At 36.4% G+C, this 16,133-nt stretch overlaps 1 protein-coding gene across 2 annotated transcripts in view; it reads right to left on the bottom strand.

The window, feature by feature from the left end:
- The window catches only part of METAP2 (methionyl aminopeptidase 2), a 40,248-nt gene that overhangs the window by 16,335 nt on the left and 7,780 nt on the right, over window positions 1-16,133 (bottom strand). For both annotated transcript variants that reach the window (XM_024256713.3, XM_024256714.3), the window contains exons 3-7: window positions 14,424-14,489; window positions 11,773-11,875; window positions 3,458-3,619; window positions 2,540-2,721; window positions 1,584-1,678 (exon numbers count right to left, since the gene is read on the bottom strand). In XM_024256713.3, the coding sequence (XP_024112481.1) occupies window positions 1,584-1,678; window positions 2,540-2,721; window positions 3,458-3,619; window positions 11,773-11,875; window positions 14,424-14,489 (608 nt within the window). The remainder of the gene's footprint in view (window positions 1-1,583; window positions 1,679-2,539; window positions 2,722-3,457; window positions 3,620-11,772; window positions 11,876-14,423; window positions 14,490-16,133) is intronic.

Genomic DNA, 16,133 nt, shown 5'->3' with positions numbered 1-16,133 from the left:
ACTGTTGGTGGGAATGAAAATGGTACAGCCACTGTGGAAAGCAGTAGAGAAGATACTCAAAAAGTTTAAAAAGATATAATTACCAGATGATTCCCAAATCCACTTCTGGGTATATACCCAAGAATTGAAAACAGACCTTGAAGAGATATATATACACCCATATTCATAGCAGCAATATTCACAATAGCTAAAACACGGGAGCAATCCAAGTGTCTATCAGTGGATGAATGGATAAGCAAAAATGTGGTATATACACACAATAGATTATTTAGCCTTAAGGAAGTAAATTCTGACATATGCTACAACATGGGTGAACCTTGAGTACACTGTGCTAAGTGAAATAAACCAGTCACAAAACAACAAATACTATATGAGGTACTTACAGCAGTCAAAATCATATATAGTAGAATGGTGGTTGCCAGGGTAGGGAGAGAAGAGGAAATTGGGAGTTACTGTTTAATGAGTATAGAGTTTCAGTTTTACAACATGAAGAGTAAACAGATGAATGGTGATAATGGCTGCACAATATTATGAATGTACTTAATACCAATGAACAACATACTTAAAAATGGCCGGGCGCGGTGGCTCACGCCTGTAATCCCAGCACTTTGAGAGGCCAAGGCGGGAGGATCACTTGAGGTCAGGAGTTTGAGACCAGCCTGGCCAGCATGGTGAAACCCCATCTCTACTAGAAATACAAAAATTAGCCAGGAGTGGTTGTGCGTGCCTGTAATCCCAGCAACTCGGGAGGCTGAGGCAGGAGTATCACTTGAGACCAGGAGGCAGAAGTTGCAGTGAGTTGAGATCGTGCCACTGCACTCCAGTCTGGGCAACAGAGTAAGACTCCATCTCAAAAAAAAAAAAAAAAGAAAAGAAAAAGTTAATATGGTAAATTTTATGTGATGTCTATTTTAACTGCATCTCCCTCCAAAAAAAAAAAAAAAAAATTTGGGTGGGTGGGGAAAAGCTGGGCTGTACCAGATGTGGACAGAGAGGGATGAATCAGTTGAGCACAGAGGATTTTGGTGGCTATGAAAATACTCTGTATGATACTGTAATGGTAGATGCGTGTCATATATTTGTCAAACCCCTTAAAATGTATATTACTAAGAATGAACCCTAATGTAAACTACGAACTTTGAATAATTGTGATGTGGTCAATGCTGGTTCAAATGATTTTAACAAATATACCTACGTGCTGGGGATGCTGACAATGGAGGAAGCTGGGGAGGGGTGGGTATATGGGAAATCTCTGTATTTTCTGCTCAATTTTATTATGAACCTAAAATTGTTCTAAAAAAGAATCACAAAAAAACCATTGCCAACTGACGGGCAAAAATAGATCCAAACTCTGTTTCAATACATTTTAGCAAAGTTCAAGGGAAACAAACAAAAAACAACCTTTGGTACACAATCATACACTCACCTGCTTAAAACCATAAAGGAAATGGATCAATTTTATTCCTCTTAATTACCCAAAGACCTTAAACAGGCCTTAAAAGTGCTTAAATGCTGTTAAGTGTTTAAAAGACCTTAAAGTGCTCAAAATATTGGGAATGAAATGGTGCTTACGGTTCACATACCTTTATTCCAGTGTTAGTAGCATCTTTTACAGCTTTTAATAATGTATCATATTTGGGATTAAAAGTGACAGTAAAAGCACAGTCAATAATCCTACCTGAAAGAGAAAATTCCTCTTTTAATTTTATTTATCAGCTAGTCAATTTATCTACTTTACACATTTAATCTATTAATCTTTCTAGTTTAACAGAAAAATAGAATGAAGGCTCAAATGAAGGCTGCACTCCAAATACCCAAAGATCATTCATAATCAAAGAGACAAAATGTAGAAGTATATAAAGGATTCAGAATAGAAAGAATTACAGGGTTAGTATATATTACCCCAAGACAGCACCAGTTCAGTGCTCACCCTGGCAGTTATACAAATATACAAACAGAAACAAAACGAATACAAGAAAAGACTAGGGAAATGAGAAATAACAACGCAGGGCAGAGAAACTATACAGGGCTCTGAATATACTGTTACTTTTCCAAGGTAGTGAAACCTTAGGTAAGTATTTATTCTAAGCTTGCTTTCTCACTTGTAAGTAAGATAACGAGGTGCCTACCTAATCAGGTTTTGGAGAGAATTCAGAAAAGCAAACATGTATATTAAGGCTGATAAACTTAAATATTCTAAATAAATATTATTTGAATAAAAGAGGTATGAAACAATGACCTAAAGAAAGGTAGGATAATGTCTTTCATGCCTTGATACAAAGGGTAATAAACCTCAACTACCCAACAGTTTTCATTTTATTCCACTTAGTAGTATGCTTTCAAGTAAATCTCACAACTGCCTCTCTCTCCTATAAGTGCACTAAAATTTTTTTTTAAATCTGCCTCAACACACTTTTACTAATGAAGTGAGGAAGCAAGAACAAAATTTGGGAGTTCAGTATTTATCACTCCACTTAACAGAGACAAAAACTAGTTTTTCAGGAGGAGGCTGGGGTAGGAATTTTCTGCAAGAATTTACCACTTATATGTGTTCCAAAGTCTATTTTACAGATGTCATCATACTGTAATACTGTTGTGTCACCGGCATTGGGAGTATAATGGGCAGCACAATTATTGAGAGAACATCCAGTAGGAAATGCCAGGCCTGCATTTAATCCATTCTCTTTTATTAACTTGCGTGAACAGTCTTCCAACTTTTCACTAAAACAAAAAAGCAAAAGGGAACTTGTTTACTTTTACATTCTTACTTTTATATATTAATACCATATAGTTCATCAAGTCCAGAAAGTTTACTAAAAACCTTAAATACTTTCTGGGAATGATCTGAGCACTTTCTGAATATAAATAAATAACAGTTCTCTGATGCTATGAAAATAGCTTATCTTTAGAAGACAAGGAATTTGATTCTGCTAGAAAGTCAGAGAAAACACAATCCACTTTCAACTAAATTTACTAGAAGAGTCTAACTTAGACCAATTTAAATGCTGATCTTATTTGTTCATGTTGTATATTTTTTAAATTGTAGGAATCAGAGAATTACATGTTATACTAACCATTTATCAAAAGGAAAAACTAGAGAAATAATTACTTGAATTGGTTTTGTTACTGTATTATCATCATGTTCTGTATCTGGGCAATTGCTCCAATACTTTCTTATTTCTTAGTATGAATTGTTAGATAGCAAAATAACAGATTTCCAGATAGAAAATAACAATCAGTAACGACTACATGTGCACAAAAAAGGGTGGCTGAGGTGCCAATGTGTACTCCTCTTCATGGTTTTCTCATAGTGACACTAAAATAATCTAGAAGACATTTCTACAACCTTTACTTAAAGATTTAGCAAAGTGGTAATGAAAGCCAAACATTATAATTGGAGAGTTAGTACTTATAAAACATTTTTTATCATGTTCTTACAAAAAAGTATTCCTTTTACCAGATTTCTATCATTGTCATTCCAGGCTTGATCCAGCTCATTACGTATTTTCTAACTTGTCGATGTGCTTCTGCAGCTTCTCGAAAATCATTCCAAATCTCTTCACTTGCCTGATCTAATGCTTTCTTTTCTTCACTTGTAGTTCTCCAAGCAGCTGTTCGCCTTTAGAGTGGGCATAGCATACTATTAGTCATAAAATAGCAGAACAAGCATAAAAGCTGACAACTATACTAAGTAATAAGACAGTTCAAATAAAAATACATTACATATTCAGTTTATGTCAACAAAGTTTCTGAAATACAAAAAGCCAAACACTTGCAACCAACCCAAATGAAATTAAAACCTTTTCAAGACTCTAAGGGAGGGAAAAAAACCCTCATGTTGAGATTTCATTCATAGTCAGAGGAACTAATACCCTGACAACACAAAAAGATAATAAAAGAATCAGAAAAGTCTGAAGAGTCCTAGAATCAGAGTAAGTAGGAAAAAGTCATCCTTCCACTTGAGATCATATATACTTTAGAGACTTCAAAGGAGCACAACAACAATTTGCATTTAATTTTGCCAACAGGGTAACTACTAACCCAAGAAACTGACTTGGAAATCTGCATATACTTCCTCAAAACACATATTACATGCATGTGCTGGGTTTTTCTAATTGTATACATAAATATAAGAGGTATTCTTCCTTGAAAGACATGGCTCACATTTGAAAACTGCCAGTGCTAATGAATTTCTTTTTTAAGAGACAGGGTCTTACTCTGTTACCCAGGCAGATGCAGCGATGTGTTCATAGCTCACTACATCCTCAAACTCCTAGGTTCTTCCTGCCTCAGCTTCCCAAGCAGCTGGGAGTACACAGGTGCATACCACCACACCCAGCTAATTTTTAAAAACTTTTTCTTTAAAGAAATGGGATCTTGCTATGTTGTCCAGGCTGATCTCAAACTCCTGCCCTAAAATGATCCCCCTGCCTCAGCTTCCTGAGTGGCTGGGATTACAGGCATGAGCCACCCCATCTGACAGAATTTTTTATTCAGTATCTGGGAATGAGATCCACGACTCCCTGTAAGTAGGAAAAACATTAACTGCCTTAAAACGATATTTAAAAAAAAAAATCTAAACAATTTTCACACATTCTTATATACTGAATATACAGTTTGCAACTTAGTGACCACTGAATATAAATTACACAAGTGTAAAAGTGATACCTTCAATGAACTGCTATTTGCTTCCCCTGCTGTTTTATAAATAAAATTTTATTGCAACATGTGCCCACTAATTTATGTACTGTCTATAGCTATTTTCATGCTACAATGGCAAAGCTAAGTAACAGGCAAGGCCTAAAATATTTACTATATGCCCTTTGAAGAAAAAGTTCACTCAACTCTGCCCTAAACTACAGACCCTGGCCAAGGTGGGAGGATCACTTGAGGCTAGTAGTTCAAAACCAACCTGACTCTGTCTCTACCAAAAAAAATTAGCTGGGCGTTGGGCTTATCCCTGGGTTTATCCCTGTAATCCCAGCTACTCAGGAGTCTCAGGCAAGAAGAACACTTGAGCCCAGAAGTTCAAGGACACAGTGAGCTATGATTGCACCACTATACCTCAGCCTGGCCAACAGACCAAGACCCTGTCTCTTAAAACAGAAAATAAAAAAATAAAAATAAATAATAAAGAAAAAAGAAACAGAATTAAAGAAATTCTTTTGCTCAAAGTCTCGAGTTCAAATTGAAAGTTATTAACAATAAGAGAAACCCAGCGTCAGGGTCTATAATTCCAGACCCCTCAAAAACTCCTTACAAGTGGACTAAAAATTTTTTTAAAATCTGCCTCAACACACCTTTACTAAGAATATTATTTTCCTACATTTGATCTTATTTTGTTCAGTCAATTAAACAAAAGTATGGCAATTAAAGCCAGGCACAGTGGCTTACTCCTATAATCCCAACAGTTTGGGAGGCCAAAGTGGGAGGATTGCTTGAGGACAACAGTTCAAGACAATCCAGGGTGACACAGTGAGACCCTGTCTCCACCAAAATATATACATACACACATATACATATATATACATATACATACACACACACACACACATACACATACATATACATATACATACACACACACACACACACACACATACACATACACATGACAGGCCAGGTGTAGTGGCTCATGCCTATAATCCCTGCCATTTGGTAGGCTGAGGCAGGAGGGCTGTTTGAGCCCAGAAGTTCAAGGTCAGCCTGGGCAACATAGCAAGACTCCATCTCTACAAAAAGAAAAAACAATTTTAGCCGGACAAGGTGGTACATGCCTGTAGTCCCAGCTACTTGGGAGATGGGGTAGGAGGATCACTTGAGCCCCAGAGGTCAAGGCTGAACTGAGCTAGGTCTCACCACTGCACTCCAGCCTGGGTGACAGAATGAGACCCTATCTCAAAAAATAGTAATGGCCGGGTGTGGTCGCTCACGCCTGTAATCCTAGCACTTTGGGGGGCCAAGGGGGACAGATTGCATGAGCTCAGGAGTTCGAGACCAGCCTGGGCAACATAGCAAAACCCTGTTTCTACTAAAAATACAAAAAGTTACCCAGGCATGACAGTGCACGCCTGTAGTCCCAGCTATTCGGGAGGCTCAGGCACGAGAACTGCTTGGGCCTGGGAGGCACAGGTTGCAGTGAGCCAAGACTGCACCACTGCACTCCAGCCTGGGAGACAGAATAAGGCCCTGTCTCAAAAACATAATAATAACAATTAAAATGTATGCATGTATCACATAAAGTCCTTCCTCTAAAAACTGGTACTTAAAGGGTAAGAAATAAAGCGTATTTTAACTCTGCCTACAAGAAGGAACTATCATTGATTCCCAGTTGATAGAGAAAATTCTTCTTACAGAATAGTATCACCTAATAAATGTAGAAGGAATGAAAGAATTAAAAATCCACCATTTTGCAGTTCCCAATGAAATAACCCATAATAAAAGCAAGGATCATCAATGGATATTAAAAGAATTAAGTGAAAAGTTGTTAAGAAAAGGATATTCCTTTCTTCTCAAGTTTGTATAAACTAAATAGGAAGAAAAGGAAGGAAGATAGATATTCCAAATGATACCAAAGTAGCCCCACAGATTACTTGGAAACTGCAAAAAGCAAAAAGTACCTTTAAAGGAAAAAAAAAAAAAAGAGTTGGCTGTCACATTAATCAAGAGGTCAAACACAATAAAACTAACAGTAGGATAGCCTGAGATTACATCTAATGTAGCAGAATATGGTACAATGTGAAGGTCATAATCACTTATTTTATACCTCTGTCAAAAATGTTTAACCTAAATCTAATCTAAGCCCATTAACACCTAATTCCAGTTTACAGAAAACACAGAAATAGAGAAAAAAGTTTAACCCCCCACAAGGAAACAATCGGACAAATCCCAGAACATGAGACTTTCTACAACTGCCTGGTTTCTTCAAAGACATGGGGCACTGAAGAGAAAGAGAAAAAGGTGAGGCCTCTAACCATATGCAGTGAGAACCTCAAGTGGATCCTGGTTTTAGAAAGTAAACAAACATTACTATAACTATTAAAAATTAGTTTTAAAGCTACTTGGGAGGATAAGATGGGAGGATAATTTCAGCCCAGAAATTGTAAACCAGCCTGGACAATACAGCAACACCCCATCTCAAAAAATAAATAGATAAAGGCTTCAAGCTATGTGTGAGAAGAGTGTTCACAACAGTCATCTGGATACACGCACAACAACTACCCACAACTTAATAATTACAAGAGGAAAAAATTAGTAACAATACACTTGAGAAACTGGCTAATACTTTAAACAAACGATAAAAATTAAACATCACCAATAAGGAGCAAATTGACATTGTATGTCTCTAGATGTAACACCCTGAAAAGGATACTGTATATACATTATCTAGTATTCCAGCCAAAAATGCAGTCTGATCTCAAATGGCTCAAAAAAAAAAAAAAAAAAAAAAAAAATACTATGCCGGGTGTGGTGGCACACGCCTGTAATCCCAACACTTTGGGAGGCCAATGCAGGAGGACTGCTTGAGCCCAGAAGTTCCAGGCTACAGTGGGCTATGATCACACCACTGTATTCCAGCCTGGCTGACAGAGTGAGACCTTGTCTCAAAACAAAACAAAAAGAAAAGAGAAAAAACTATATATGTACAGACTCACCAATTTAACATTTTTCACATTTGCCTTATATCTGTCTTCCAAGGAGAAAATGGAACGTTATTTGTATATGACAATATGCATACTTGTTATATTTCACTGATAGAGAAGAATAAAACAAATGTGGCAAAACAAAGGAAATCTAGGGGAAAGGTATGTGGGAATTCTTTGTACTATGCTTGTAGCTTTTCTGGAAGTATAAAATCATTTCAAAATAAGAAGTTTTTTGGGGTTTTTTTTGAGACAGTTTCACTCTTGTTGCCCAGGCTGGAATGCAATGGTGTCATCTCAGCTCACCGCAACCTCCGCCTCCCAGGTTCAAGAGATTCTCCTGCTTCAGCCTCCCAAGTAGCTGGGATTACAGGCATGCGCCACCATGCTTGACTAATTTTGTACAAAATAAGTTTTTAAAAATACACTTAACCTAAAGTAGTTTCAAAGGTGAGTTATTTGTGATAATTCATTCAATTTCTAATAAAAGTTTATTAATAAAACAATGAAGGAAAGATACAAACTATACCAAATCTGTAAGAATACTGAATCTGATCTATTTGCAAATAGTCAAAACTGGTTATATGAATGTTAAAGGTATTGAGATTTATTAAAATGCAAACACACCACACTATCTTATACTTATTCTGTATTTCTCCAGGATAACATACAATAATGCAATATTTAAGAAAATTACTTTGAGAAGTATTATAACATGTAATTAATATCTTCCTTTATTATTTCAAAAACAGAAGTTATTCTACTTATTTAATTTCAATAGAAGCTGAGAGTAAGGGAAAGGAAGTTTTTGAGGTTTACAAAATCTCATTTTTTTCATGTATTAAATACCACTTCAAGTGTTCCATAATATTCACATTGTTAAAAGTATTAACAATCTGTCAACAAGCATAAGAAATCAATGGCTTTCCTCCACTCTAGCAGCAAGTATAAAGAAACAAAAATGGGATTAAAATATTTAATTCACATCACTAACAAAAACCATAAAACACTTAAGAATAAATTTAATTAAAAAGGGCTAGAACCTACCTGGAAAAAAAAAATTGAGTAAGTGAAAAAATATCAAAAACATCCCATGACACTGGATAAGACAAGGTGATAAACTGTCAATTTTCAGAAACTAATACATAAATATAAATGCAATTCTGATGAGAATTCTAACAAAGACATTTGTGTGTGTGTGTGTGTGTGTGTGCGCGTAAGGTTATATGACTGAGAGTAGCTAAGAAAAGTATTAAAAAGAATTGTTTGGGATATCAAATCAAAATAGTATTAGCCTAAGAAGCAGATCAGTGGAGCAGAGTAAATAATCCAGAAACTGATTCCATTATATACATGGGAATACAGCATGTGACAAAGGTGGTCATTCAATTCAGTAGGAGGGATTATTTAATAAACAATAAACTGACTCTGTACTGGAAAGAAAAATACAATTAGTGCTCCAACCTTACACAAAAAATTCCAGATTAAAGATGGAATAAAACACAAAATATGTGTTCAAGAAAATCTGAGAGACTACTGGGAACTCAGAAGTATTTTCTTTTTTTTTTTTTTTTTGGTGAGACAAAGTCTCACCCTGTCACCCAGGGTGTAGTGCAGTGGTGCGATCTCAGCTCACTGCAACCTCCGTCTCCTGGGTTCAAGCGATTCTCCTGCCTCAGCCTCCCGAGTAGCTGGGATTACAGGCACGCACCACTGCACCCGGCTTTTTTTTTTTTTTTTTTTTTTTTTTTTTTTTTTTTTAAGTAGAGACGGGGTTTTACGATGTTGGCCAGGTTGGTCTTGAACTCCTGACCTTAGGTAATCCACCTGCCTCAGCCTCCCAAAGTGCTAGGATTACAGGCGTGAGCCACCGCGCCTGGCCGGAACTCAGAAGTATTAAACATGGACATATAACGCATTTAAAATTTTAAAACTTCTGGGAAGAGCAAAAGATATCATAAAGCCTACGATCAAAAGATGCTCGAAATCACTAATAGTATAAGAACTGGAAATTATTAATATATTATTTGATTAATCAATCTCACTCCTAAAAACTTATTTCAGAATATAAGTACCAGTACATGAGAAAGAGAGAGAAAAATACACTATATATCCAGCTACCTATTTACCTAAGGAGGTTTATTGCAGAATGGTTTATAGTGGCAAAAATTATTGCAGACAAAGCAAATGGCCATCAGCTAAAGAATGGTGGAATAAAGTGTGGTACACTCACACCACGGAATATTATGAAGCCATTCAAGATAATAATAGAACTATTCTAATTGTCTTGGAGGAACTTCCAAGGGTTAGCACTGAATGAGAAAAGGTGGAGGAAAGTGTGCCTATGATTCCATTTTTGTAAAACAAACAATGATCAAACATTCCCTTACATAAACAGACAGATGTATACATATATGAGCATAGAAAAAATATGGAAGGCTACCTGCTAGGTGGTTAACATGGGTCTGGAAGGAAGGAAAAGAAGAGGGAACAAGCAAAAAAAAAAAAAAAAATTAAGAGATTATAATTAAAAATAAATGTGATCACATCATATGTACTATAAGAATTTATTAATGTAAAATTATCTGTATCTGTGGCATTTTAAAAATAAGTGCTTTTAAGATAGGGACAACTGATGATTTCAAATTCAAAGAAAAGAAGCCCATGTCATACAATTCCAGAATTTCACACTTATTCCCTAAGAACATTCATAACTGGAAATGAGGGAGCAGGTGGTAATGTAACAACAGTATGTTCTTTCTTCTTTTCTTTTTTATGTTTAAAAAAAAAAATAATGGTGTCTTTATAGGCCAAGAAAACAAGAGCTACAGTAGAAGCTTTCTTAACCAACGACTGCAACCACTGGATTAAGCAATACTCTTAATTCCCTTTGTAAAACACACTGATCAGTGTCGATGGTATTATAAATATTGTGGGTGACAGGTTATTATTTTGAATAACAGGAACTAGCTTGCTTTATGTTCACTATGCATCTACTCTTCTAAGTGCTATGCATGTATCATTCCTCACAATGACCCTGCAGAGTGCCCATTTTACGTATGAGGAAATAAAAGCACAGATGTGATCATTACTTGCCCAAGTCACAAAGCTAATAAATGTCAGAACTGGGATTCAAATGCAGATAGTTTGGTCCCAGCTTCCATGCTCTCAATATGTCTGCATAATGCCACTTCTGCTAACCATTTTAAACGTATCCTTACAGAACACCTTGAAGAATCAGGTGAATTTGTTCCCAAGACTGTTTAAGTCATCTGTACTTGTTATGGTAATTATGTGATTTAATAATGTTATACTGGCTGGGCGCGGTGGCTCATGCTTGTAATCCCAGCACTTTGGGAGGCCGAGGTGGGTGGATCACCTGAGGTTGGGAGTTCAAGACCAGCCTGACCCACATGGAGGAACCCCGTCTCTACTAAAAATATAAAATTAGCCAGGCATGGTGGTGCATGCCTGTAATCTCAGCTACTTGGGAGGCTGGAGCAGGAGAATCACTTGAACCCGGGAGGCAGAGGTTGCAGTGAGCCGAGATCCCAGCATTGCACTCCAGCCTAGGCAACAAGAGTGAAACTCCGTTTCAAAAAAAAAAAAAAAGTAACATTAAAAAAACTGTTTCCATGAAAACTAACTACCCTGATAAATCTCACTAAGGCTAAGTCATCAAAAAAATACTTCTGTCAAATTAAGTGTAGGTAAGAACTATCAAAAGCTTTCAGGAAAAAAAGTAAAGATATAGTAGACATCAACCCTTATATCACTCAGAAACCCCAAATGGAATTATAGGTAACGCATTATGAATACATATGCGGGGGAAAATATTAAACCATACCCAAATTTCAAGAGAGGTGAAAAACAAATTTGTTTAAGTTAACCTTTACCTACAAGAATTTTTATTTTGTGATCCTCAGTTTAATATACTTTTTAAATGACCAATAACCTGCTATTGGTCCCAATCAATTTGGATAAGAGGGCTTCCACTGTATCTTCTTTATGACAAATTTATAAGCATTTATTAAAGTAGTGGAGCAAAGTTCTGACAAATGTCAAATCTGCTTTATTGCTAAGCTATAACTGTCAAAAATCAAACTGGAAGTGATTTGATGATCCTTACCCATCTTGTGTGGGTGGGTATTCGCATTCTTGTCCTTTGGGAAATACACCATTAGGATACAGGTCACATATTGGAACTGAGGGAGGGTCTGTTTGAACTTTTGCTGTGAGATACAAATAAAGCATTAACTTCTGTAGTTAAAAATAAAATTAAGCAGTTATTAGAGTTTTCTCAGTTCCTAATGGTTGTTATATGTTCTGATTTTAAGGAAACTCCTCCTTGCTGCCACAGTTAAAAGCAGAAGACATTATATCATGCTGGCCACCTCCTCAATGATTTATTGCTGCTTGGGAAAAAGAAATTTTTAACTCCTCAGAACTCCATTATGTATTTAAACAGTATATGCCTTGGCAAAAGGCACACTTCTAATGTCTTCATCTTCACTCACTATACTAGAGATGGAACAGCATAGAGAGGTTGGCTTTCACAAATACAAACCAAAGTAGTAAGAAGTCCTATAGCAATAAAATAAAAATATAAACCTAATATATATTAATAAAATAAGAAAAACTATTATTTCAAGAGTATATAAGGTATAAAAGTTAAGAGCACACATAATCAATCATGGTTTTCTGAAATCTTAACTTTTGTCAAAGTATTTATCACTCCAACTTTATCTCATCTACAAATCTGATAAAGATGCCTTTTATATTGTGCATAAATTACATGACAAGGGACTTAAAAAGATCATTAGAGAAAAAATACACAATTTGTAATCAGAATATCAAAGTTGAAGTCTAGCCTTTACCACTTATTAGCTATGACTTGAACAAATGGCTAAATAGTACCAATCCTCAGTTTCCTTATCTACAAAATGAACGATCAGATGAAATCCTGGATAACCTTTGAAAATTATAACGTATTACATCCAAGTCATTATATAAAACTATGAATTATCTGTAATAATCTGTACTATAGTTATCATTAACATTTATAATTTTCCCACTGTATAGATGAGGAAAATGAGGGCAGTCAACTGCCCACGATTATATTATTTGGCTTGTTCCAGAAATGATTCAAGAAGTCTACCAGGATATAAAAAATAAACAAATAAGAGACATTCATAGTAAATTAGTAAAAACCAAAACAAGAAGAACATAGAATAGTACCTGAAATGAGGCCAACACAAAAACCACAAATTTGGCTCTAAGCCTTTTAGTAGCCAACATTAAAAAAAAAATTATTTGCACAGGTCACAATGGTTCTGAGATGAAACAAATTGATACTCAGAAAAAAACACAATTATCCCTGATACTAAGCAGAAAAAAAAAAGAGTACCTCATAAAGAAATATAATGAACAGTACATTCAACAACATCCTCAGAGGAAGCAGAACAAAGGTTAATGGCATCATACTTAAACATCTACCAGAAGAATTCTGTCAAGGGCAAATATAAAACAGTCCTCTAACAACACTCCCCCCTGCTGGTCTGCCTTCGGAAGGCAGCAATTTTAGAGTATTTGGAGAAATAGGTATCTCTTTTTTTTTTTTTTTTTTTTTAATTTAAGAAATAGGTATCTCTTAATTCATTCTCCTTTTAGTAATTTTTTTTTTAATGGAAAGAATAGGACATTATAGCCCCTGGAAGATTCCTGGAATGCAAGTATCCTGTGCTCATCAAATACAGACTCATGGGCCCTCACAGGCTACGAGAATAGTTGACATCCTCTTCTTAGAGTGGAAGGATCTAGTAACGATGGATGCCTGAATGCAAAGAAGGCTATCCCACCTCCACCTGGAGACCAGGGGAATCACTATCAAGCCCCCAAAATTCTGATTCATAAAATTTTAGCCTGAAAAATTTTAAAGAAGGCATAACCAGACATTCAGTGGTCTACAACAGCCCAAATGGCATCCAAGATTAAAACTTACATGTTGTGATTCTCAACCCAACCTTTCTTCCTCAATACTACAAAATCTCCTTTCAGTCTCCTTATTTTCAGGCCCCTGATGATGTTTGGTTGTGGCACTTACAGAAACTCAAAACAAGCAGGATATTTTATACAAATCTGATAGTACAATATAAAAGTTATTATTAATAATAAAGTCTCACCATATGCACACATCTTAAATAACAGGACTCCTCATTAAATACTCATCAAGAATCTCATAATTTAAAAGCTGGAAGGTAAATTACAAACGACGTTTACCCTACCACCACCATGGCACCACTTCGGCCATTCTCGACAGAATTATTCTTTAAATTATGCAAGTTTTAAATCATAAAATTTTTAGAAACTCATCCCTAACTTGCAGTAAAATGCAACCAATTCATACTGACATCCCCTAGCTAACAGCTAAAGAAAATAAAGGACTGTTAAACCAAAGTTATTTTCTAAATAATTATTAGTTTCACTAAATTCTGCTTCTATTAAGCCTAAGTTTATTTCCCTAACATATATCAGGACCTTAAGCAACTTCAAACCTACTCTTCAAACCTGTCAGTGAATAACCACTTCTTTTTTTTTTTTTTTTTTTTATTTGAGATTGTGCAGTGGCACAATCTCAGCTTACTGCAATCTCTGTCTCTTGGGTTCCAGCAATTCTCCTGCCTCAGCCTCCCAAGTAGCTGGGATCACAGGTGTGAGCCACCGCACCTGGCAGAATAACCACTTCTAATACATCAATTAACATTAACTTAAGACACTAACGTCCTCTCTTCTTCTTCTTCTTTTTCTTCTTCTTTCCAGTTGCTCCATCTCCATCACCATCTCCATCTAAGAAAAGACATTTCAAGTACATGTTCATTTAAACCTCATAAGCAGAGGGACAAAGCAAGTACAAGGAGACAAAGCAAGTACAAGGAGACAAGTATTTGTTCTATTCAATAAATGAATAAACATTAGTTTATTTTATCTTGTTTACATTTACTCTTTCACTGAAATAAGAAATAGGAAGCAGCTACCAGGTGTGGTGGCACATGCCTATAGTCCCAGCTACTAGGGAAGCTGAGGTGGGAGGATCACTTGAGCCAAGGAGTTGGAATCCAGCTTGGGCAACATAGTGAGACTCCAACTCTAAAAAATTTAGAAACAGGAAGCAGCAGTTTAGCAAAGTGGGAGGTAACGTGATCTAGGACTTAAGTGGGTTGAACCATATGAAAATGCCAATACTTGACCATTTTTGGTCAAAAGTGCCATTTCTTTTTTTCTTTTCTTTTTTTTTTTTTTGAGACAGGGTGTAGCTCTGTTGCCCAGGCTGGAGTGCAATGGCGCAATCTCAGCTCACTGCAACCTCCGCCTCCCAGGTTTGAGTGATTCTCGCGTCTCAGCCTCCACCTCCCAAGTATCTGGGATTACAGATGCATGCCACCACGCCCAGCTAATTTTTTGTATTTTTTTTTAGTAGAGATGGAGTTTCGCCATGTTGACCAGGCTGGTCTCAAACTCCTGACATCAAGTGATTTGCCAGCCTTGGCCTCCCAAGTCCTGGGATTACAGGCGTGAGCCACCATACCCAGCCTCAAAATCACCATTTCTTATGTTCAGTCTTATGAAATTATCAGAAACCTAGCAGGCAGAAAAGAACAGCAGAAATAGAAATATTAGGCTAGGTAAAGTGGTTCACACCTGTAATCCTAGCACTTTGGGAGGCCGAGGCAGGTGGATCACTTGAGCCCAGGAGTTTGAGGCCAGTCTGGAGAACATGGTGAAACCCTGTCTCTACTAAAAGTACAAAAAATTATCCAGGTGTGGTGGTATGCGCCCATAGTCCCAGTTACTTGGAAAGCTGAGATGTGGGAGGATCACCTGAGCCAGGGAAGTCAAGGCTGCAATGAGCTGAGATCGAGCCACAGCACGTCAGCCTGGGTGATGGGAGGGAGATCTTGTATCCTAACAACAACAAACCCAAAACACAAATATTGCTGACTTATTCATTATGGATTTTTAGATTCAAAAGCCTAACAAAAGGCACACAAAAAATTATAATCTAATTCACATATCGTGCACTATAACGTTAACAGTAACCTTCTTCATCCCATTAAATGTTTGTTGGGCTCTTAAGTGCCAGGCAATAGGGACAGAAAAGTAAGATAGTTTCTGTTCTGGAGAAACAACGGTTTTTTCCAGACTAAAACTGGTTATGAATCTTGAAATATTTGTTTTAGGCTGTGACTAGTGTATGTAGCACAATCTAAAACAAATACTTGAAGATACATAACCAATTTTAAACATATACTAAAAATCTTTCCATCTGTGTGACCTTTGGCAAGTTATTTAGCCTCTCTCTACCCTGGTTTCTTCAACTTTAAAATGGAACAAAAAGGTCCTTCTTTGATACTTTCATCCTTTTGAGGCTAATTACCTTATTCAATGTCCAATGTCTGTATTCAGTACAGAAATACAGCCACCATTTATAGA

The sequence above is a fragment of the Pongo abelii genome, chromosome 10 (genome assembly GCF_028885655.2).
Source record: "Pongo abelii isolate AG06213 chromosome 10, NHGRI_mPonAbe1-v2.0_pri, whole genome shotgun sequence".
NCBI classification, from domain to species: domain Eukaryota; kingdom Metazoa; phylum Chordata; class Mammalia; order Primates; family Hominidae; genus Pongo; species Pongo abelii.
This window is presented reverse-complemented; position numbering and strand designations above follow the sequence as displayed.